The sequence below is a fragment of the Phaseolus vulgaris genome, chromosome 2 (genome assembly GCF_000499845.2).
Source record: "Phaseolus vulgaris cultivar G19833 chromosome 2, P. vulgaris v2.0, whole genome shotgun sequence".
NCBI lineage: Eukaryota > Viridiplantae > Streptophyta > Magnoliopsida > Fabales > Fabaceae > Phaseolus > Phaseolus vulgaris.
This window is the reverse complement of record NC_023758.2, coordinates 35897616-35920687: the sequence shown is the minus strand read 5'-3', so window position 1 is coordinate 35920687 and position 23072 is coordinate 35897616. Positions and strand designations below refer to the sequence as shown.

Genomic DNA, 23072 nt, shown 5'->3' with positions numbered 1-23072 from the left:
CCTGTCAACAAGGAAAAATTATCCCCTAAGAACCTTACTTGCATCAGGTTTATGCCTCCTTTTATGAACTCCTCCTCCACCTGGTCATAGCTTAATTCTTCCTTAAACTGGCCTATGCTACTTCTGACCATCCATGGTATCGATTGTTGAAGACATTTGACCAAAGGTTCCTTCCAGCTTGCCTGGCTTGCCCCTGTAACCACTTCAACGAAAGACCTACTTCCTTGCTTCTCCACCCATACTTGTTTTCCATTCTCCCCCCATGCTTGATTTCCATTCTTCTCCGTATTAGACCCGTTTTCCTTTTGTTGCTCCTTCCCTTCCTCCCTACGTTTCCCCACATCTACGTTTCTCAGAACCCTTCTACCATACCTTACGTTTTCCTCCTAAGGCCTACGGTATTTCGGGATGTTAACATGTAGTTTCCGGTTACCAACGATTATTTGGTCAAGCTCACTTTCCAGCCATCTCACATTTCTAACGTCAAAAAATCTCACAAAGCCAAACCTTTTCCCCCATTTATTCAACCTTCGAGAGACAAACACTTCTTTCACTCTGGCCCATCTTTGAAACACTTTGAGCAAATCTGTTTCCGTATAACCATGTGGGAAGTTAGAGAAGAAAAACGTTGTGTAGTCCTGTGAAGAACCATGGTCTCCATGCCACTTTCTGGTGTTTACGCCCCCTCTCATCCTTACCAAATCACTCGTTAGTTAGAGTACCCAACAGCAGGTGGATGGAAGAACTTTTCTTGCCTAAATGAAGAGATACTCTGGGTTGTATGGTATATTGGGATATGGTTTGTGGAAGCAATATTTTGTGTTGTTAATTCTACTAAGGTGAAGATGGTAGGTACTAGAGGACCACAACAATAAATATATGAAGGTGGGAGCTCATCCAATGAATATGTTTCTCATTATTGGAGATCCTCTCCTCACTTATTGCAAGTCGTTGTTTAAGTTAATTAATCTTTTGTGAATCAACTTTTTTGAATTGAACATATTTGTGTTTGTTGTAGGTAACTTTCAACACAATCATCATGAGGATCTCATGTCCAACCCAATACACACACCCCTTATACCTTCCATCAGAAGACTCTATCCAACATTGATTCCTAATTCTCTCTTCCTCAATATGAAACTCCAACAAAAATTAATAAATTTTATGTAAATATGAAAGAAATATTTATTGTGATAAGTTCACTTATGATATTTTGATTTTGGTAGAAAATATTATGAACGATAATAAATTTCTAAACAATATATTGCATAAATTTCCATAAGCTTACCATAATTCCACACTATATTGCATTACATTGGCTACACCCAAAAAAATGTTTTAACTATGTTACGTATTTACTATTTTATTGAACTTTGGTTGGATACAAAATATAGAACTATTAGGTTATTAAGCCTATATTTGAATATATCATCAAACGAGTATCTTTCCAACAACTATTGTATTAGGTTGATTCAAACATACATCTAAACTCACATTTAGAAAATGAAAAAAAAAAGTAAAAATAATTATTTATCCTAAATACATTTACATTTGTACAGTTTTTTTGTATTTTTTTTATAGACATTTGTAAATACAATTGGGTTGTATCTATCACTAGTATGTTTATTGCAAAATAAATTATAGTCTATATTATCACTCAACTTTTTAATGTAATTTACTCATTACAAAAAAAATTGCAATTACCTACTGCAAAAATCCGTAGGCAACAGAGAAAATTTGTAGATAAAATAGTGTTATCCATGACAAAAATTCATGTATAAATTAGGCATAAGTAAAGTTACCATTCAAATCTTTATAAGAAAGTTTAATGTTGTCCCAACTTTTTAAAAATAATTCGATGTGGTGATGGTTTATAACAAAAGGAACCACATCATATTGAATCTTTTTAAAAAAAATTGAAACTATATTAAATTTTTTTAAAATCTAATGATTGAATTGATTTTTATCCTTGATATAGGGACTAAAAATATAATTAATCCTTAAAATAATCAGTTATGTTATACAATTAGGTTGTCGTTTACTATTACTATTATTATCATTTTCTAAAATAAATTTAAATAAAATAGATAATTTAATTATTAATTATACAATTATTTGAAAAATAATTAATAAATATTAATCATTGCAAATATTTTTTTTAGTATATGTTATTTGATTCATGGAAGATGGCAATGAATAACAAAATTATCCTTCCAAGTTTCAAATATTATCTTGTCATTCCAAATAACTTTTACATTTTCATTTTTTTAATAAAAAGTAAATTTAAGTTTCAAATATTATCATATACTTCCAAATAAATTTAAGTTTTTCATCGTGATTTATTTATTTTTTCAATAAAAATAAAGTGATACATTTTTATTAATAGTTTGAAGTCAAAGCATCCCATTTTTTTTCTTTATTATATACATAAGTACTTTTCACTTATGAGAAAATAATGAATAGTAAGATAAATATGTAAGGAAAAATTTTACGAGAAAAATAGAAAAAACCTTACTTTAAGATTGCGCGAGGATCATAGCTGAAACTAGTATTCTTATACATATTATTGTAGAAATGCAATTATCATTTTTAATAGAAAATTATAGATAAACACAAATGTTGCGGTTGAATATGATTTTAACTACAAGAAAATTAATAATAAAAAATAATTTTAAAAATAAAAAATAATTAATTATTATATTGATTAAATTAAATACTATTCTGGAGACTAAAAATTATTGATATCTAGATTGGTTTCTATTATAAATAAATATTTTTTAAATTATTATTTAATTAGCTATCTAGGTTTTAGTTACCAATTTTTTAGAATCTAAATAATTGGTTGCTAAAATTTTGGTAGCTAATTAAATACTAATTTAGAAACTATTTATAAATAATAGAACCGAATTTAGATATCAATAATTTTTTTTAATTTTTAAAATAGTTTTTAATTTAGTCAATATAATAACTAATTATTTATTTGTTTCTAAAATTGATTTCTATATAATGATTTTCTAATAATTTTTTGATCAACAAGAAAAAATAAATAAATATGAACCACTTTAGGGGTGATCCAACCCTTATACAAACCATAACACAATAAATCCCCACACCCCTTCTAAACAACCTAACCCTCACAAACTTAGAACAACAAACAACCAAACTAAAGGAGTAAACCTTACAAAAGCGCACTTAATTGAAAACATACAAAGTCACATTATCAATGCACCATTCAGAGTAAGAAAACCGAACAGAAACAGTTTTTGAAGTTCTCCAAGACCAAACCCTTAATTGTGCCAAAGTGAACACTTCCGAAAGGTCGATCACTCCACATTGGAAAATATGTTTATTCCTGTGCTTCCAGATTTCACTAACCATAGCAATCCAAACACTACTCCAAACAATATTATACTGGACAGGAGCATTTATCAGATTAAAATGTAAGAAGTGAGAACCTGGATCAACATGATCAACAGACGCTATCCTCATCCATGCATAACACTGATTTCAGATTCGTCAAGCAATGCTGCATTTAAAAAACATATGTTTTGTCGACTCCACTGCCATCTGAAAAAACTACATATTTGTGGTTTACATTTGAAATGTTTGGTTGAGAAGAATATATTTGTGATCTTTAAGACTTTTCTGAATACACTTTAGAAGATAAATCTAAGATTTCCTTATCTTTATAAAGGTAATTTTTTAAATACCTTAAATTATTTTTAATTTTAATTGTAAGTGGTTTTTGTACATTTTTAACATTTATTTATTTTATTATAAATAAGCATTGCCTTATTGACATATAGGATATGTGTCTTTAATTATGTTAGAAGTTTTTTTGTCAGTAAGAAAAAATAAATATATAAATATTTTAGGAATGGTCAAATCTTTATACAAAATTGAACATAAACATATGACATGTTTTTCCAAAAGTTTACCACAAATATCCTACTTGAACAACTAAGAAACAAGTTATCAGATTGATATAAAAATACTTTAGAAACAATCTAACACTTCTCCCCAACCTTTAAAAAATAAAAGACCTAGAACTTCAAAGGATTTTATCAAATACATACAAACCAGAAATTTATGTTAGAAATATATTAAAGAGATCTAGAAATTTTTGAAAACTTAAAAGAGATATTAGTTCCATATTATATAGAGCAAAATTATAATTTTAATGCAACATTAATCTTTCTTATAAATTAATTTGAAAATTTTATTTTTATTGTTTACTTCTTATATAGTTTTAAAAAAGATAAAAAAATATAATAAGCACTTTTAATTAAAAAAAAAACACTCATTATGACAGAGGGTGACCAAATATTATAAATAAATTTTATAAAAAAAAAATACGCTTTTATCAAATACATATAGAGAGGTACTTTTATCGTTCGTTGAATAACCTTTTTATAGATTAGCTCTCTACCGAATACTAAGGAGTTAAGGAGAGAAAATGAGAGAAAATGTTAAAATACGAGAAAGTGAAGTACTGAAATACAGGAACACAAAAAAGAAGACCTTAATGACCGACATCAACCATAATAATTACTGTTAATCTCAAACCCTAGAATATTAAAAAAAAAAACCTAATTATGTTTGAAGCAAAAGTCCGGAAATCATAAAAGCTATAGAGCAGAGAGAAATGGATAGATGAGAAAGCTGATAAGTGGTCAGTTGCGATTGAAACCGTCGAAACACTGGGATCCCTTATTATTGAAGGAGTGGAGATGGTCTCCTTTCAAGGGCAAAGTAGATCTACTCGGTTTGCTGGATTCCTCACCACAACGAATCTCGGCCTCTCTGAAAGTTTGGGAGCCTGATCCGAGGTTGTTGAAGGAATCTCCAGTTGCAGTACTCTTGATCTTGGCGTCGCTGAAATCTTGTAACCCTCCTTCGGAGTTGTTGAAGGAATCTCCAGTTGCAGTACTCTTGATCGTGGCGAGGCTGAAATCTTGTATCCCTTCTTCAGAGTTGTTGAAGGAATTAACGATTCCAGAGAAGTGGGGGCGGTGATTTGGAGTGCGACGTGGATTGTTGGGGAGGGAAATGGTGGTGGTGGTAACCGAAGGGGTGGAGACAGTCATGTGACGGTTATTACCTGTGTGGTGGTAGTTGAAAAGGTTAAAATTGTGCAAAATAGATTTGTCATCACATGGAATCTTGTGGCCCTTAAGATCTTGGGAGCCTGATCCACTGTTAATGAAGGAAGCTTCAATTCTTGGACTGCTAATCATGATCTTGGTGAAATCCTGTGATCCGTCTTGGAGGTTATTGAAGGACTCTTGGATTGCACACTTCTCGCAGCGGTTGTCTTTCACTGCCACCATGTCGGCTAACCAAAAACCCTTGCTAGCTTTTAGAGGAGGTGGTTTTATATTGCTCCGTAAGAACCAAGAGTGTAGAACAAGAAAACAAAAATAGAATAAAATAAATTAAAAAAATAGTTTGTAAGTAAAAAATGTTAATATTTAATTAAAAATATTTTTTCCCTATTTTAGTTCTAAAACTATCAGAATCGATTGAGGGATGAGGTTTGTTTTTTTCTTTTTGTATTATAGAGAGTGAGAGGAGAAGAAGAAAGTAAAAATAAAATAATATTAATTTTAAAAATTTAAGTGAAAAATTGTTTAGAAAAATTTAGACACACGGACGTGAGTCAACAATGGAAATGGAAATGAAGGTTCACCATGGTTCTCAGATTAGGGTTATGAGACAGAGAACGAAATTTAGATTGGAAAAAATCTATTTAATCAAAATAAATGTTTGATATGGAAAAATGATAAAATGTGAATAAAAACTAAATTTAAATAAATGAATATTTAATAGATTGGATTAATATAAAAAGTGAAGTACTTTGTCTCAATTGGATTTTAAAAAAAGAAACCAAGATAAAAAAAAGGAATAAAATTAAAATACTTTACTTTAATTATTTTTTATTAAAAAAACCGTTGAGTTATTAGAGGTTTAAAAAAATCTCTACTAAGTACGTGTTACTAGGGGTTTAAATAATCATTTCTATCCATGTAAGATGTTATAGTAACCTCTACTCTACTAATAAAAGTCTCTTAAAATTATAATTTTTGGTAATGTAAGTATGTCATTAACCTTAATACTTATAATTAGTTTAGAGGCAAAATATATTTTAATGTATTAAAAGGACATTTTCTGGGAATTGGTCTCTTCAATTTTATTTTCATTTCTATTATGTCCTTAGTTCCTCGTTAACATTTATAGAGATAAAAATAATAATGTTTATATTTGTTAACAACTAAAAATAGGAGATTTTAAATGAATTAGTTATAAAGCTGAAATATTTTAAAATATTCTAAAATATTAAATCTATTTTAAAATATAACCTTAAATAGAACATATATTATATCACATTCATTAAAAAAATTAATCAACAATAAAGAATATATTAAATATGAGTACTTAGGCACCCAGCCCTTTTAAAAAAATAAGTATCAGAAACTATACATATTCTTTCTGAGTTTAAAGTTGACTCTATACCTCTAAATCGGACCATGAAATTGCATTTCCTAATCATAAGAGTGTTGATTCCAAAACTACACCTAAATATTCAACACTTTACACCATAAAAAATAAGAAATCAGATTTTTAGGGTCCCAAAAAACTCCACGCGAAAAGGCCTTTTATCACTACTACCTTTCTTATTACAACAAAATTAGATATGATCCTGAAAACAGTTGCGTTGGATTTGAATAGGTCAGCCTCCTTATAGCAGCGCACCTTCCAATCTGATGAACACCATGTTCTCTTATCCTGTCAAAGTATAAGAAAAAGCAAGAGCTTGCAGTCTAGATTCTACTGCTAAGATTGTAAGCCCAAGACTTGGCACCAACCACTTAAAATATCAACATCCACAGACCTCTACAAGAGATGATAAAGATTTGACAATGGTTAGTGATTAAGACATTTGTAAGCAAGTTTTCGGATATATGCATCAGTTTGGGTTTGGGTAAGAAATCAACTGCATTTTATTTGAATTTGTAATCCACGCCCAACCTTTTAATTGTACTAACCCAAAAAGAGTTTCCCCATCACAGACTCTGTATTTGAATAGCACTTTATTTCTATGGTCCCAAACTTCTCTCATGACCGCTACCAGATAGTTTTACATAACATATTTTGTTTCTTATTTAAGTCTGGACATTTAAAATGGTGAAAGTGATTGAAACAAAATTATGTGACACAATTAATATTCTTATTCACTTAAAGCACTTATTCCAAATAGCTACACTACATTTCAGAAAAAGGTATGGTATAGTTTCAGGTTGCAACTGTAGATTTGTACTCAAGATTACACCTTTTTTTTTTTTTCAAGTTATTCTTAGGTTGGATTCTATTCAGACCAGTCCTTCATACAAATAATTTTTCATTTTATATAACAATTGTTTTTCAAATTAAACTGAAAAAAATCATCAACCTCACTCCTATAACTATTGTGCAAAATATTATAAATTGATTTATCAAAACCTATTCATGTTTCTCCCCCTTCTCACACCCATTTATCTTGTCCTTGTATTTTTGGTTTAACATCTATTATATCCGTCAAAAGAATATGTACTTGAATTTTTTTTCATTCAAACCACTCTCTTCCCTATCTCATATCTCATTCTCAATTTTTATTAATCCGAAAATCAGTCTGAGAAACAAAAACATTGCTCAATTATGTGTTTTTTTTTATAGCTTTGAGTATTTTTCTGCCATATTATTAAAGGATACGGATACCAGAGTTATAGAAGGATCCTAATATTAATTGGGTGTCTTTTCTAATTATCAGTTGTTTCTCTTTATAGAGAATAATAATTTGGTGTCTTTTCTAATTATCAGATGTTTCTCTTTATAGAGGTGAATAACCTTTATTTTGTCTTATGTGTTATGATTCTATTATTTAATTATTGATTCTTTTCCTCTTTAGTTAAACCTATAATGAGTGTACTACTTGTATATATTCAGACCATTTGTTTTGATTTGAATAACAAGAAAAAAGAGATATTCATTCTCATATCCTTTGTCTTCAGTTTACTCTTTTGTTCATCTCTGTTCTCTTTTGTTCATCTCTATTCTATTTTGTAATATGGTATCAGAGCTCTGATTAGACTACATTTATCTATGGGTGAAATTGTTGATCCCTCACAAGATCTTTGTTCACCTTACCATGTTAGTTTATCAGATAATTCATCCTTGAATAGAGTTTACTCTCTCATTACACAACAAGAGAGGCAAGTTTTTGGTGATCAATCCAAGGCAATGATTGCTACTAGCAAAGGAGGTTATAATAACAATGTTATGATCTATGGCATGGGTGGTGGATATGGAAGAGGAAGCTATGGAAGAGGATATACTTCCAAAATTTGCAGTTATTGTGGAAAGACAGGGCATACCATTGATACATGCTATAAAAAGCATGGTTTTCCACCTTATTTCAAATTTAAAAATCAGAACCATCATCAAAGTCATGCAGCCTTTCACAATACAAATTTTAACAATAATGAGCAGAATCATGAAGGTTCAAAGTCAGAAGTGGAGTCTCAACAAATTGGTTTTACTCCTGAGCAGTATCAAACATTGTTAGCTCTTTTACAACAAGTCAAATCCAGTGACAATGTTTCTAGTCAAGTCTCTATTATTCCTTCCAACATGACAACACAAACTGGTAATAATTCTATTTCTTCTTCTAGTTCTTGGATTATTGATAGTGGTGCTACTGATCACATTTGTTCGTCCTTAACTTACTTCACTTCGTATCGTCAAATTGATCCTATTTATGTCAAATTACCAAATGGAAATCAAGTCATTGCCAATTATTCTGGAAGTGTTTTTCTCAATCAAAATTATGTCATAGACAATGTTTTGTATATTCCTTGCTTCACTTTTAATCTTCTTTCAGTAACAAAATTGGTTGATAGACTATCTTGTGTTCTTACCTTTGATTCTAATGGTTTTCACATTCAAGACAAAAACTCCTTGAAAATAATTGGTTCTGCTAAGATGCAATATAGACTTTATATACTCAGGATCCCATCTTACCAGAAATTTCAAATTAAACTCATTGAATCTACACACATCATCAATACTGTTAATGTCAGTGCTAGTGATCTAGAAACCCTTTGGCATTTTCGATTAGGTCATATTTCAAATAAATGTATTGATGTTATCAAGAATAAATTTCCTTTTCTTAAATATAACAAATCTTTTGTTTGTGATGTTTGTCATTTTGCAAAGCAAAAAATACTTTCTTTTCCTATTAGTACATCTAAATCGGAAAAATGTTTTGATTTGATTCATGTAGATATTTGGGGACCATACTCAATACCATCAATTCATGGCCATAAATATTTCTTGACCATAGTTGATGACTATTCGAGGTACACATGGATTTTTCTTTTGAAACAAAAATCTGAAGTTGTTAAGGTTTTGGAACATTTTGTTATTTTTGTTCAAACACAATTTGAGACAACAATAAAAATAATAAGAAGTGATAATGGAACTGAGTTTGTCATGACTAATTTTTTTTGTTAGTAAAGGAATAATACATCAAACATCATGTGTCAATACTCCACAACAAAATAGTATAGTTGAAAGGAAACATGGTCATTTATTAGATGTAGCAAGAGCTCTTATGATACAATCTCATTTACCCAAAATTTATTGGTCATATTCTGTGATACATGTTGCGCGTATTATAAACATGCTTCCCACACCTGTTTTAAACTATTCTTCCCCTCATGAAATGCTTTTCAAAACTGATGCAGATTTTAATGGATTAAAGGTGTTTGGTTCTTTATGTTATGCTAGCACTTTGTCAACAAATAGAAGAAAATTTGATCCAAGAGCATCAAAATGTGTTTTTATTGATTGTCCAAGGTGGACAAAAGGATATATTTTGTTGAATATTCAATCAAGAGAAATTTTTGTGTCTAGGGATGTTGTCTTTTATGAACATGTTTTTCCATACCAAAGGGTTCAAGATACTAGTAATGAAACTAACAGTCCTGATATTGATGATCAAATTTTGTTTGCTGAAGATCAATCTGTCTTAAGTCAGCCATCACAAGTCATTCTTGCACCTTGTGAAAATACACCTTGTGATAATGTTGAAAATAGCAGTGATAATAATTGTGAGTCACAAATTGAGGTTTCAGACGTAGATTGTTCCCATATAGACCAAAACCTCAATGAAAATCATGATATAGAACAAAGTTCTGAATCAGATCCATCTGTCCGAATGAGCACAAGAATAAAAAGATCACCTGAGTATTTAAAGGATTATCATTGTAATCTTAACGTTTCCAATACATCTTCAAGAGTTAAATATCCTTTGAATTCTGTTTTGTCTTATAGCAATTTATCACATTCTTACAAATCTTTTGTTATGTCTCTTTCTTCACATGTTGAGCCAAACACTTATTCTGAAGCTGTGAAACATGACTATTGGAGAAAAGTTATACAATGTGAGATATCTGCTTTAGAGTCAAATCAAACATGGGAGACTGTTCTTCTGCCTAAGAACAAAGCTGCCATAGGTTGCAAATGGGTATTCAAAATAAAATATAAGGCTGATGGGACAATTGAAAGGTATATAGCAAGGTTAGTGGCAAAGGGATATACACAAACAGAAGGCATTGACTACCTTGATACTTTCTCTCCAGTAGCAAAGATGACCACCATAAGGTTGCTTCTTTCTTTAGCTTCTATTTATAATTGGGAATTGAAACAATTAGACATAAACAATGCCTTTTTACATGGAGATTTGAAAGAAGATGTATACATGGTTGTTCCTCCTGGATTGACTTCTATTCCACCAGGAAAAGTTTGTAAACTAAAAAAAGGCTTTATATGGTCTTAAGCAAGCTAGCAGAGAATGGTTTGCCAAACTGTCATCATTTTTGCTTTCTATGGGATATACTCAATCTATGAATGATCATTCCTTGTTCATTAATTCTTCTGAAGGATCTTTTACAGCATTATTGGTATATGTGGATGATATAATATTGACAGGAAATGATAAAGAAGAGATTGCTCGAATCAAACAAGCCTTGAATCAAACATTCAAGATTAAAGATCTTGGGAATTTAAGATATTTTCTTGGTCTAGAAGTAGCAAGAAGTAAGACAGGAATAATGGTAAATCAAAGGAAATATGCATTGAAATTATTAACAGATGCAGGTCTTTTAGCCTGCAAACCTGCACCCACTCCTATTGATAATCATGAGAAATTCTCTTCTACTGAAAGTGTTCCTTTCACAGATATTCAAGCCTACAGAAGATTGATTGGAAGACTTATGTATCTCACTAATACCCAACCTGACATAACATTTTCTGTGCAACAACTTTCTCAATTTCTTGCTAAGCCTACAATTGCTCACTATAATGCAGCGATTAGAATTCTCAGATATATCAAAGGGGCTCCAAGTCTTGGTCTATTTTTCTCTTCCACTACCTCTGTTCATCTGAAAGCCTTTTGTGATAGTGATTGGGGCACCTGTAGTGATTCAAGACAATCAGTAACTGGTTTTAGTGTGTATCTTGGAAATTCTCTCATATCTTGGAAGTCAAAGAAGCAAGGAACAGTATCAAAGAGTTCTTGTGAAGCTGAATACAGGGCAATGGCCACTGTTACATGTGAAATTCAATGGCTAACTTATCTTCTTCAAGATTTCAAAGTTCCTTTTGAGCAACCATCTCTTTTATACTGTGACAATGACTCAGCAAGATACATTGCAGCAAATCCAGTTTTTCACAAGCGTACAAAACATATAGAAATAGATTGTCACGTGGTCCGGGAAAAATTAAAGAAGGGTCTCATCCATTTGCTTCCCATTTCCACCACAGAGCAACTAGCTGATATTTATACCAAAGCTTTAAGTCCTCAATCTTTTAAGAATATTTGTTCCAAGCTAGGTCTCATCAATATTTGCTCCCCAGCTTGTGGCGGGGTATTAAAGGATACGGATACCAGAGTTATAGAAGGATCCTAATATTAATTGGGTGTCTTTTCTAATTATCAGTTGTTTCTCTTTATAGAGAATAATAATTTGGTGTCTTTTCTAATTATCAGATGTTTCTCTTTATAGAGGTGAATAACCTTTATTTTGTCTTATGTGTTATGATTCTATTATTTAATTATTGATTCTTTTCCTCTTTAGTTAAACCTAGAATGAGTGTACTACTTGTATATATTCAGACCATTTGTTTTGATTTGAATAACAAGAAAAAAGAGATATTCATTCTCATATCCTTTGTCTTCAGTTTACTCTTTTGTTCATCTCTGTTCTCTTTTGTTCATCTTTATTCTATTTTGTAATACATATAGTAAAATTAGTACGTCACCTAACCGTTTGCTTCATTATTTTCCCTCCAATCCATTTGAAAGTGATCACATACATTGGAATGAAAAACAAAATCACATACATTGATTTTAACTTGAAAAGTAATGATAAACTATAGTTTTTGTTGCTAAATTACGAGTTTAGAGAACTTTTGTAAATCACTGCTCGGATTCTTAAAAACCAATTTTTGAAGACACATTTATGAATGGGATCTTCCTCGAAAAGCAATGGCTATCAGGGGAAAGGTAGGATATCTGTCACGAAAGAAGTAAGAAAGGGACATAAGGAACAAGATGGTATTGACCCTGTCAAATTCTCTGACCAAGTTTGTGAAGGTGCCCGTTATAGCAACCCTACACAATCTGAGGTGGCTAAAGTTGTTGTAGACATTGAGTGTTTTATTAACCAAAAGGTAACCTCTGAGGCTTTGGGCCGAGTTAGCAAAATGGAGGCCCGTTTCTGTGAGGGTGGGCCCTATGCCTCAGCCCAGGAGGATGAAGGAAATGTTGGGTATGTGCGCCAATCAACGCAAGAGGTTTTCGGCGAAGGGGGTACAAAAGGTAATGTTGGTTATGGGAGAGAAAACCCTTTAGAAGGATCGGAGGTGAGTGTAAGCAAAGAAGCCCGAAAGGCAATCCTTGAAAGAAGAACCTCAGGATTTCAGGTGCTAGAGGGCGGCATGTCTTCTAAGGAGAGGGAGGGTAAAGGGCCGCTCAACCACTATGTAGTGCAAGGAGTCAGTGTTGATGACGGTGATGTAGGGTTAGTGTCATCAGGTGAGTTGTCTCCCCTTTTGTTAGGTGTGGACGGAGCAAATGAGAAAAGTAGGTCCAATTCTCCACCACGTCGACGCAAGAAGAAAGGGCTCTCTGAATTGGGGGACTCTTGTCCCCATCCAAGGCGGTCTGTAAGATTAAGTCTCATACTACCCCAAGCAGGGTCTTTGGAGCACCACAAAGACGGTTTGTCCTCAGTCTCTATGTCAGACAGGGATATTAAAATCTGTAACTCTCGTCTTTGTGCATTTGTTAACCTAGCGGAACCTTCTAGTTTGTGGGTAGCTGGAAAGCAAGTTGGGATAACTTGTCGTGGGGAAGAAGAGGAAGTCGTTAAGGAATATGGGCGTATGGAAGACCGTGATTCAAAGGTTGCTTTGGGCTCTAAGGTGGGAGTTAAGAATGTTTCCTAATGTTAGTTGTGAATTTGAATATTAGAGGTGTGGGGGGGAGTATCAAATCTAGGTACTTGAGACATATCATAGCTTGTGAAGGGGCGAAATTTGTATGTTTGCAAGAGACAAAATCTAAGGTGATCACGGAAGCAAAATGTTTTTCTCTGTGGGGGAACAACAAAGTTGGTTGGCTACATTACGAAGGTGTCAATGGAAGCGAAAGCTTGTTGTCTATGTGGCATGAAGACTCTTTTAGCTACGATAGTCACGTGATGGGGAAAGGGTTCATTGCTATTTTCAGTAATCATCATAAATCCAACCTCAGATGTGTAGTGGTAAATGTCTATGCTGCCTGCACTTTGAGAGACAAGAAGATCCTTCGGGAGGAGCTGTCAAAAAGTTAAATTGGCATCTCAAGATCCGGTTTGGTGTATCTGTGGTGACTTTAATTTCGTTAGAATGTGAAGTGAAAGGAAAGAAATCAGGGATAAGAACGATCAATCAAGTGAGATTATAGGTTTTAACCTAATGAAACTTGAAACTAAAATCGCATTGCGATCATATAGAATAAAAAAATATAGATTAATGAAGTTAGTGGTGATACATAGAGTGTAGGGATTTCCACAATTTCAAATTTTAATAACTTTCTTGAGATGCTTTTACCTTCTTTTTCACTTTCCTTCCTAACCCATTTCACCCATAAACCTAAAATGTTGCACAAATAGAAGCGAGAGTAAATAAATTTAAACTCTATGTATTTTATTCGATCTATTTACACTAACTAAGTATTTGATTCTTACATTTTTATGCAATTATCCTTATATTTGATTACTTTTATTTTTGAATTATCTTGATCAAGAAATAAGATTATGAATGAATATTTGATCCAAGTATCTAACCTCACCCCTATGTCGTATGCTACTATGAAAAAAGATTATTACAAAATGTAGCCTCCCTTTTTTACCAGAAGAGATAGAAATTGGACCGTTATCTATTTGTTGTTTACTTATACTACCCCACACGGAGAAAAAAGACACAAAAAGTAAGCATCATTGTTCAAATATCCAAAAGGTAAACAACAGAATGAAAGGTCATTTTCTACAAAATGCATAGATTAAATACTATCTAGAAATAGAACAAGCATCATCATTAAGAGCATTGTATTAGGCCTCCTCCAAAATCCCAACTTGTTTCTTTTGACCTTTAAGGCCTTCAGTTAAAAGCTATTTAGCTGTGTTAATTGAAATTCTTTAGCTAATTTGATAGAAATATTTATTAAATATCATCGTGAATGTTCTTGTATGTTTTATATATATAGTAATGAAAAGCTTTTAGATATATGTTGTATATAAAATTAACGAAAATGTTTTGGGTTAACACCCTTTGTCCACTAACACAAATTTGATACCGTAGATGTGGTATTGGAATTTTTTGTAATTCTGATGGGAGTGATGTGACAGTTTTGTAAAAGTGTAAGGGTTTAACGTTTGAGTGTGCGTGCGGAAGCGGGAGATTTTCAAATGAAAGGGAAGGTCAAACGAAATGGAGAAAGAAGCAACGACCTCGTCAAAGGATGGAGAAAGAAGCAACGACCTCGTCGGAGGATGGAGAAAGAAGCAGCAGGAAGCACGGACCAAACAGTAGAACAAGTGAAACACAAACCATAAATGTCTTTCTTTTGCGTTCGTCGCTGCTTCTTTGTTTGCTTTTCAAGTGTTCGGCATCATTGAGTCTTATATTACACCAGTTACATGACTTAACCGATGTAATATGGGTCATATATTACATCAGTTTGATGACTTAACCGGTGTAATATGGGTCATATATTACACTCATGGCAGAACTGGACACCCACTTACCAGAACTGGTTTCCCAGCCACAGGTTCCTCCACATGTACTGGTACACGCAAAACTTGTTACCCATTTGTCTGTAAGTGGTTACTTATATGACGTTTATGGCCACCAACTCTTCATGAAAAAAAGTTCAAATTTTTTTTTAATATGCGCCATATATTACACTGGTTAGACAGCTTAACCGGTGTAATATGTGTCATTATGAGTAAAAGAAATAATATATTACACCGATTGTTACTAAGAACCAGTGTAATATATTCTTTTTTATCATATTTTGAAGGTCACATCTCACTATTCATTTGTGTTACTATCCTATTTTGGATTTGTCACCTCACCAAACGCAATCTCACTCTATTGTGATATTCTCACGTTTATAACATTATTATTATTATGAGACGTCGATATATCATGACTCTAAAATTAACTTTCTTACTTCATAAAAAATAAATTTAACAAACACACTCCCGGAATCCTCTTGTGGAAGTGGCGGAAAAATCACTTGGATGAGGTGCATGCGCATCTATAAAGCATGGTATTTTGTGGGTCCCGAATCTTGAATAGATTCTCAGCATATGCGCATCTACTAAGAATATATGTGTTTTTTTAATAATAAATAAAAACTATTTTTTAAAATTCTCTCTATATAATTTCACGTGCTGCTTTTATGGCTTGAAAATACAAAAAATAGTCCCATTGAAGAATATAAAGTAGTGGTGTTTGAACTCTATTTTTAAATTCAGAAACCGTTAATACTTGTGCATTCATGGAACTTCATCTTCAAGTTACCTTTTACCATATTTTAAAATTCTGTAACAGGTCTTCCATGCTGTAATACTGTAAACTGAAAGTTCAATGACGATATAAAACAAAGCCACACCCACGAGAATAACTCCTTAAAAAGAAAGTTCAATGAGGGAATAAAACAAAGACAAAAAAACAAACGAAAATGGGGAAAATCCCTAGGTAGTACTAGGCCTCCATGTACATTCCTTATTGCAGCTGCAATGAACAAAGCAACACAGAAAGAAACAGGAGGACTGAGGTTGTGATGGCATACATACACAGTAATGCAGAAGATTATAATATATAATTAATATAATCGCACATCAGGTCTTGGATTTCTTAGTCTTGGTTTTCTTAGTCTTGGTTTCAGGGTTTGGGTTTGGGTCCATACCTGCAAAAATATTTCTAATTCAAGTTAGCGTATGTGGATTTTTTGTTAATACAGTTCTAAAGTGACAGATAATAGATTAAAGATGAATAAAAGTTAGGGTTAAGTGGGTATTAAATCAAAAGCACACAGTTTCTACAATGAAATCCTACTCATCTGCATATCAATCCTTATCACATCGATCTCTTCCATACAGAAGAGGAACACGTTGAACGGATTTTTTGAAACCTAAATTGAACTTGATCAAATAGGTTTGGACGAATCCTTCAAACACAATTTAAGTAGAGTAAAAGAAGCAAGTGAAGTAATAAAAAAGAAGAAGAAAAACATTGCTCTGGTCTTAACTCTTGCCATAAATGAAGTAAATTAACGAAATATTGGTGGAGAGAAATGAATATATAGGGTACGTGCCTCCCATCCTGTTGGCAGAGGAGGTTTGCAGGTACTTTAAAAAGGTGAAACCAAGGAAAGTCTGGGATCCGTTTTGGTCGTAGTTGAAAAGTTTATCCATCCCAAAGAGGGCAACTTCTTGAAAACTGTCCCAAATAGATTTGTCATCACATTGAATCTTGAGGCCCTTCAAATTTTGGAAGCCTGATCCCTTGTTGTTGAAGGAAGCTTCAATTCTTCGACTCGTAATCACGACCTTGGTGAAATCCTGTGATCCGTCTTGGTAGTTATTGAAGGACTTTTGGGTTGCAAACTTGTCGCTGCCGTAGTCTTTCTTTGCCATGACGGCGAACCAAAGCCTTCCTAGCTCTTAGAGGAGGTTCTGGTTTTTTATTGCTCCGTAAGAACCAAGAGTGAGGAACAAGAAAGGAGAAATAGAATAAAATAAATTAAAAAAAGAGTTTGTAAGTAAAATATGTTTTAAATATTTAATTAAAAATAATTTTTCCTAATTTTAGTGTCTAAAACTATCAGAATCGATTCACAAATGAGGTTTCTTCTTTTTATTGAGTGGGGCAGAAGAAAGTAAAAATAAAATAATATTAATTTTAAAAATTGTTTAGAAAAAATTCATTACAAATAAAATAATTTTTAAGTGATTTGGGAAAGGAAAAAAGTTATTAAATTGTGTAACGGTTGAATATAATTTGGTTGTGTGGAAAATTAAAATATTTTTAAATTTTAAAATAGAAGGAAATATTAAGCTTTTGTTGATATTTATTGTTATTGGTAAATTAAAATTTTGAAATGATTTTAATCTCTTTGGGTGTATATTTGTTTTCCCGTGAGTTTTTCAGTATTGGAGAGGAATAATATTAGGATAAATACTAAATTTGAATATAAAAAAAATATAAAAATGAGATTATCATGATAGTTATCTACCTTGCATTTATGAAGAAAGAAGATTTCATGATGTCATATTGTTTCAAAGCATTTCTATGACACTCTTAATAAAAAAAAATCTTAATAAAATAAATAAATAAAAAATTAACTTAATAATAATAAATATAACATATATAATCTTATTTAGATTGGGTCCGCTATAAAATGAACTTAGAATTATAGAATGGACTTGATCTTCAGATTTTATATTATAAGTTCATAACTCTAGTCCATTGTCATTTTGGGTGGAACCTATTTACTAATTTTTTTTATTACGTTAGTAAGGTAAGAGTTAAACTAAGAAATAGATTGTAAAGGTTAAAAAAAGATATCTTGAGCAATTTTAATAATAGAGTTCATTAATATTTCTGATATAGTATATGCTATCACACGTACATTTATATTTAATTCGTTATATTTAATTTGGTGGAATTGTTTATCTTTTTTTTTCAATATCGCACCTCAAGAGTTATTTTTTCGGAAAAATAATCTTTATTTGAGTTTATTAAGATTTAATTAAATTTTGAAAATATTATGAAAATGGTGAATTAAATATCTATTAAATTTAGTGATTTATGTATTTTTGAAATAATTTATAAAAATAAAATTGTATATGTAATATTTGTTAATTATATTTTGAATTTAAAAAAAATTTATATACGTAAGGGGTTAGCATCGGCTAGCCGACGCAAAATTCACTTCCATCTATGCGCCGGACGTGGCCAATGTATACCATGTGCTATATAAATAGCACATTTCGTTGCTCCGCCCTTAGTTTCCTAATTCTTCTCCTCACTGTTCACATTTCGCTACCCCCGCCTTGCACTACCATCCTCTGTCTTGCCGTCACTGCCCAACATTCTTCACCGTCGGGTTGTTCTTTCTTCTCCGGTTCTCTTCTCTTCTATTATTTTTGTTAACATTTTGTTCTTCTTCTCCATTTCAACTCGAAGTCCTTCGTGGTCCACTACCTCCACTGCCGCCTTCCAATGCCCTCCGCTGCCCAGTCCCGCCTCTGTCACCGTTGATTGTCTCTTCTTTCTCATTTTCTCTTCTCTTCTCTGTATATTATTATTTTTCTTAACCTTTTTTGTTGTTCTTCATTTTAGCTCCAACTTGCCTTCATCGCGGCTACTACACCATGTCTAGCTCCACCTCCTACTCCACCACGTCCAACTGCTAGTGTCTTCACCGTCGTTGCTCCAACATGATTCTTTTGATGTAAACTTTTAAAATTTATGAGTTTTTGATTTATTTATTTTTGTGATTACTATTTTTATCTGAATCATTTTACTACAAACATAATTTTGTTTTGAAGTTAAAAAAATCAGAAATTGTAATAGAACATCTTGAAAGCTTTATGTATATGAAAATGGAAAAGAAGAAAGCTATTGTGCATGTACAAAATTATACGCTCATTTCAATTTTACTAAAATTGATTTAATAGAATTTATCATTTTAATTTGACAATTTAATTGGATTTATCATTTCAATTTAATTAAAACTGATTTAATAGGATGTGAAGGTTAAAGTTTTCTTATAACAAGAAATGAAAATGAGAATAAAAGGAAAGATAATTAATAAAAAAAAGTGATAATTGGGAAGGAAAGAAACTTATTACCATTTAAAGAATGGTTTAAGAAAGTGTGTTTTTAATTATTATTTTTCATTGATTATCTTGTAATATAACTACATGATTTAGAACTTTTTTTTATTTTTTCTATTGGTTATGTTGTAATAATTAAGTACATTATACATTTAGAAGTTTTTTCTTTTTTTCATTGTGTTTAAAATATTTATTATATATATATATAATAATTTCAAAAAAAAAAAAAGGTGGTAAGGTGGTGGGTGTAGAAAATAAATAGGTGTTGCAGAGAGTAAAAGTCATGGGCAGCAGATTGGACCAAGTTTTTCAAGAAAATGATTCAAATAGTGGTGTGGGGTGTATAAATTAAATAGGGGTTGCATAAAGTAAAAAAGATGGGCAGATGGACACACGTTTTTCATTAATATGTTGCAAATAGTGAACTGGTGGGTGTAGAAAAGAAATAGGGGTTGCATAGAGTAAAACTCATGTGCAACAGAATGGACCCATGCTTTTCAAGAAAATGATACAAATAGTGATGTTGGGGTGTATAAATTAAACAAGGGCTACATAGAGTAAAAGTGATGGGCGGTAGAATGAGCCCATGTTTTTCATTAATATGTTGCAAATAGTGAACTGGTAGGTGAAGAAAACAAATAGGGGCTGCATAGAGTAAAAGACTTAGGCAGCATAATGGGTCCATGTTTTTCAAGAAAATGTTACGTATAGTTATGTGGGGGATGTATAAATTAAATATGGGTTGTATAGAGTAAAAGTTATGGGCAGCATAGACTAAAAGTCATGGGCAGCATAATGGGTTCATGTTTTTCATTAGTATGTTACAAGTAGTGATGTGGATGGTGTCCAGCCAAGTACTTCTTGCACCTTTGTGAATTCTCTCAATAGTATCTCACATTTCTTTAGCTTTTCTTGACCCTTTGTGAATTCTCTCAATTCTCTCAAGAGTATCTCACATTTTTTTAGTTGAGATACACTCTAAAACTTTAAGAAGTTCATTAGAATCAAGGGCAGAAATAATGATGTTCTTAGCTACACAATCAAGATGATCTATTTCATTTTCAAATAAGACAACATTATTTTAAGCAGATGCATAAAAACATTATTTGTAATGACATCCCAAATTTTTCTATATAACGAGTCAACAAAAAATTTCATTCTTATACACCATAGATAATAGTTTTCACCACAAAACAGAGGTGGTCTATTTAAAGAATCACCTTCCCGAAAAGAAAACTTGCTAGCCATTAAAGCAGTTAAAAAAAAAACACAACTTGAATATTTTTCAAGAACTTAACTTTTGATGCCAATTGTTAGAATTAATGGCCTAAACAAGAAAGGATGAATTGTTTGTCAAAAGATTTTCAAAAAGATTGGATAAGAATGAAGTTTTAACAACAATCAAACAAGGTAATTGAAACGATTTGTAGAATATCAATCGATTTAAACTTCGTTTTAACCGGTTGTTTATGACAACAACAATAATCAAATCAAACAGTTTATAAGGAGTGAGAGAGAGATTACACAGCCAATTTATACTGGTTCACTCAACTCTGAACTACATCTAGTCTCCAGAACAACCACTCTGGGTTTCCACTAGCAATCAATTACATATTACACACACTCAAAGTCATAAAGAGGTGTTCTTGAAACCACAAGAACACTTACCCTCTTTGCCTTTCACCCAACCTTAATCAGAACACCCTCTGACCTTACAACTTTACACACTTTTTACAAGTTTAGAAAAGAACAATTACAAGAATCAGAAAGGAACATATTACACCTGATAATTCAAGAATCATATAACTTCTAAGATCCGACTTGAACCAATGCATAGCTACTTAACAATCTTACCAAACTTTAATTTGGATCTCTTCTCAAAAACAATTTCAATCTCACTTTGATTGGGATCTCTTCTCTAAAACAATTTCAATTCCGACACTAATAGTTACAATGAATCTCAAAAGGAATATCTATGTACAGTTTATCTATACGATTAATTACATTGAGGTAAGATATTATCACAAAAATAATTTCAGCATCTATATGTGATTTTGTGAAAAAACCTAATTATGTTTGAAGCAAAAGTCCGGAAATCATAAAAGCTATAGAGCAGAGAGAAATGGATAGATGAGAAAGCTGGTAAGTGGTCAGTTGTGTTTGAAACCGTTGAAACACTGGGATCCCTTATTATTGAAGGAGTGGAGATGGTCTCCTTTCCGGGGCAAAGTAGATCTACTCGGTTTTCTGGATTCCTCACCACAACGAATCTCGGCCTCTCTGAAAGTTTGGGAGCCTGATCCGAGGTTGTTGAAGGAATCTCCAGTTGCAGTTCTCTTGATCTAGGCGTGGCTGAAATCTTGTTTCCCTTCTTCAGAGTTGTTGAAGGACTGAACGATTCTAGACAAGTGGCGGAGGAGATTTGGAGTGGGGCTTGGATTGTTGGGAAGGGACTCGTCGTTGCTTCCATATGCCATGCTGCTTAATAGCTTAGTCAATATGGCAACTGGATTCTGGATTTCGATTTTCCTTTCTGCCAGATTATGAATAAGAAAGAGAATATAAATTGGAAGCAAGTGAAGAAGAAAAACATTGTTCTGGTCTTAACTCTTGCCATAAATGAAGTAAATCAGCGAAATGAATATATAGGGTACGTACCTCCCATCTTGTTGGCCAAGGTTTGTTGCAGGTACTTGAAAACGGTGGAACCAGGGAAAGTCTGGGATCCGTTTTCGTTGTAGTTGAAAAGTGTATCCATCCCAGAGCGGGCAACGTCTTCAAAACTACTGTCCCAAAGAGATTTGTCATCGCATTGAATCTTGAGGCCCTTCAAATTTTGGGAGCCTGAACCACTGTTAATGAAGGAAGTTTCAATTCTTGGACCGCTAATCATGATCTTGGTGAAATCCTGTGATCGGAGGTTATTGAAGGACTTTTGGAATGCAAACTTCTCGCAGCGGTTGTCTTTCTTTGCCACCATCACGGCTAACCAAAAACCCTTGCTAATTAACTTTTAGAGAAGATTCTGTTTTTATTTGGCTCCTAAAGAACCAAGAGTGTACAACAAGAAAGGAAAAATAGAATAAAATAAATTAAAAAAACAGTTTGTAAGTAAGAAATGTTTTGAATATTTAATTAAAAATATTTTTTCCCTATTTTAGTGTCGAAAGCTATCAGAATCGATTGAGAGATGAGGTTATTATTATTTTATTTGTATTATAGAGAGTGAGTGGATAAGAAGAAAGTAAAAATAAAATAATATTAATTTTAAAAATTTAAGTTAAAAACTGTTTAGAAAAATTTAATTACAAATAAAATCATTTTTAAATGATGTGTGAAAGGAAAGAGTTATTAAATTATGTAAGGGTTGAATATAATTTGGTTGTGAGGAAACTTAAAATACTTTTAAATTTTAAAAATAGAAGGAAATGTTAAACTTTTGTGGATATTTATTGTTATTGGTAAATTAAAATTTTGAAATGATTTTAATCTGTTTGGGGTATATTTGTTTTCCCGTGAACTTTTCAGTATTGGAGAGGAATAATATTAGGATAAATACTAAATTTGAATATAAAAAAA

General features: G+C 32.1%; 1 protein-coding gene and 1 long non-coding RNA gene across 2 annotated transcripts; both read right to left on the bottom strand.

The window, feature by feature from the left end:
- Nucleotides 1-16245: 16245 nt before the first annotated feature.
- LOC137811735 (uncharacterized) lies at nt 16246-17378 on the bottom strand. Its single transcript, XR_011081132.1, has 2 exons — nt 16967-17378; nt 16246-16558 (listed from the first exon to the last, which is right to left on the bottom strand). It is a non-coding gene; the product is annotated as an uncharacterized lncRNA (long non-coding RNA).
- A 3647-nt stretch (nt 17379-21025) lies between these two features.
- LOC137811736 (uncharacterized) lies at nt 21026-22525 on the bottom strand. Its single transcript, XM_068613573.1, has 2 exons — nt 22152-22525; nt 21026-22026 (listed from the first exon to the last, which is right to left on the bottom strand). The coding sequence occupies exons 1-2, from the start codon at nt 22471-22473 to the stop codon at nt 21836-21838; spliced, it is 513 nt and encodes a 170-aa protein (XP_068469674.1). The 5' UTR covers nt 22474-22525; the 3' UTR covers nt 21026-21835.
- Nucleotides 22526-23072: the final 547 nt, after the last annotated feature.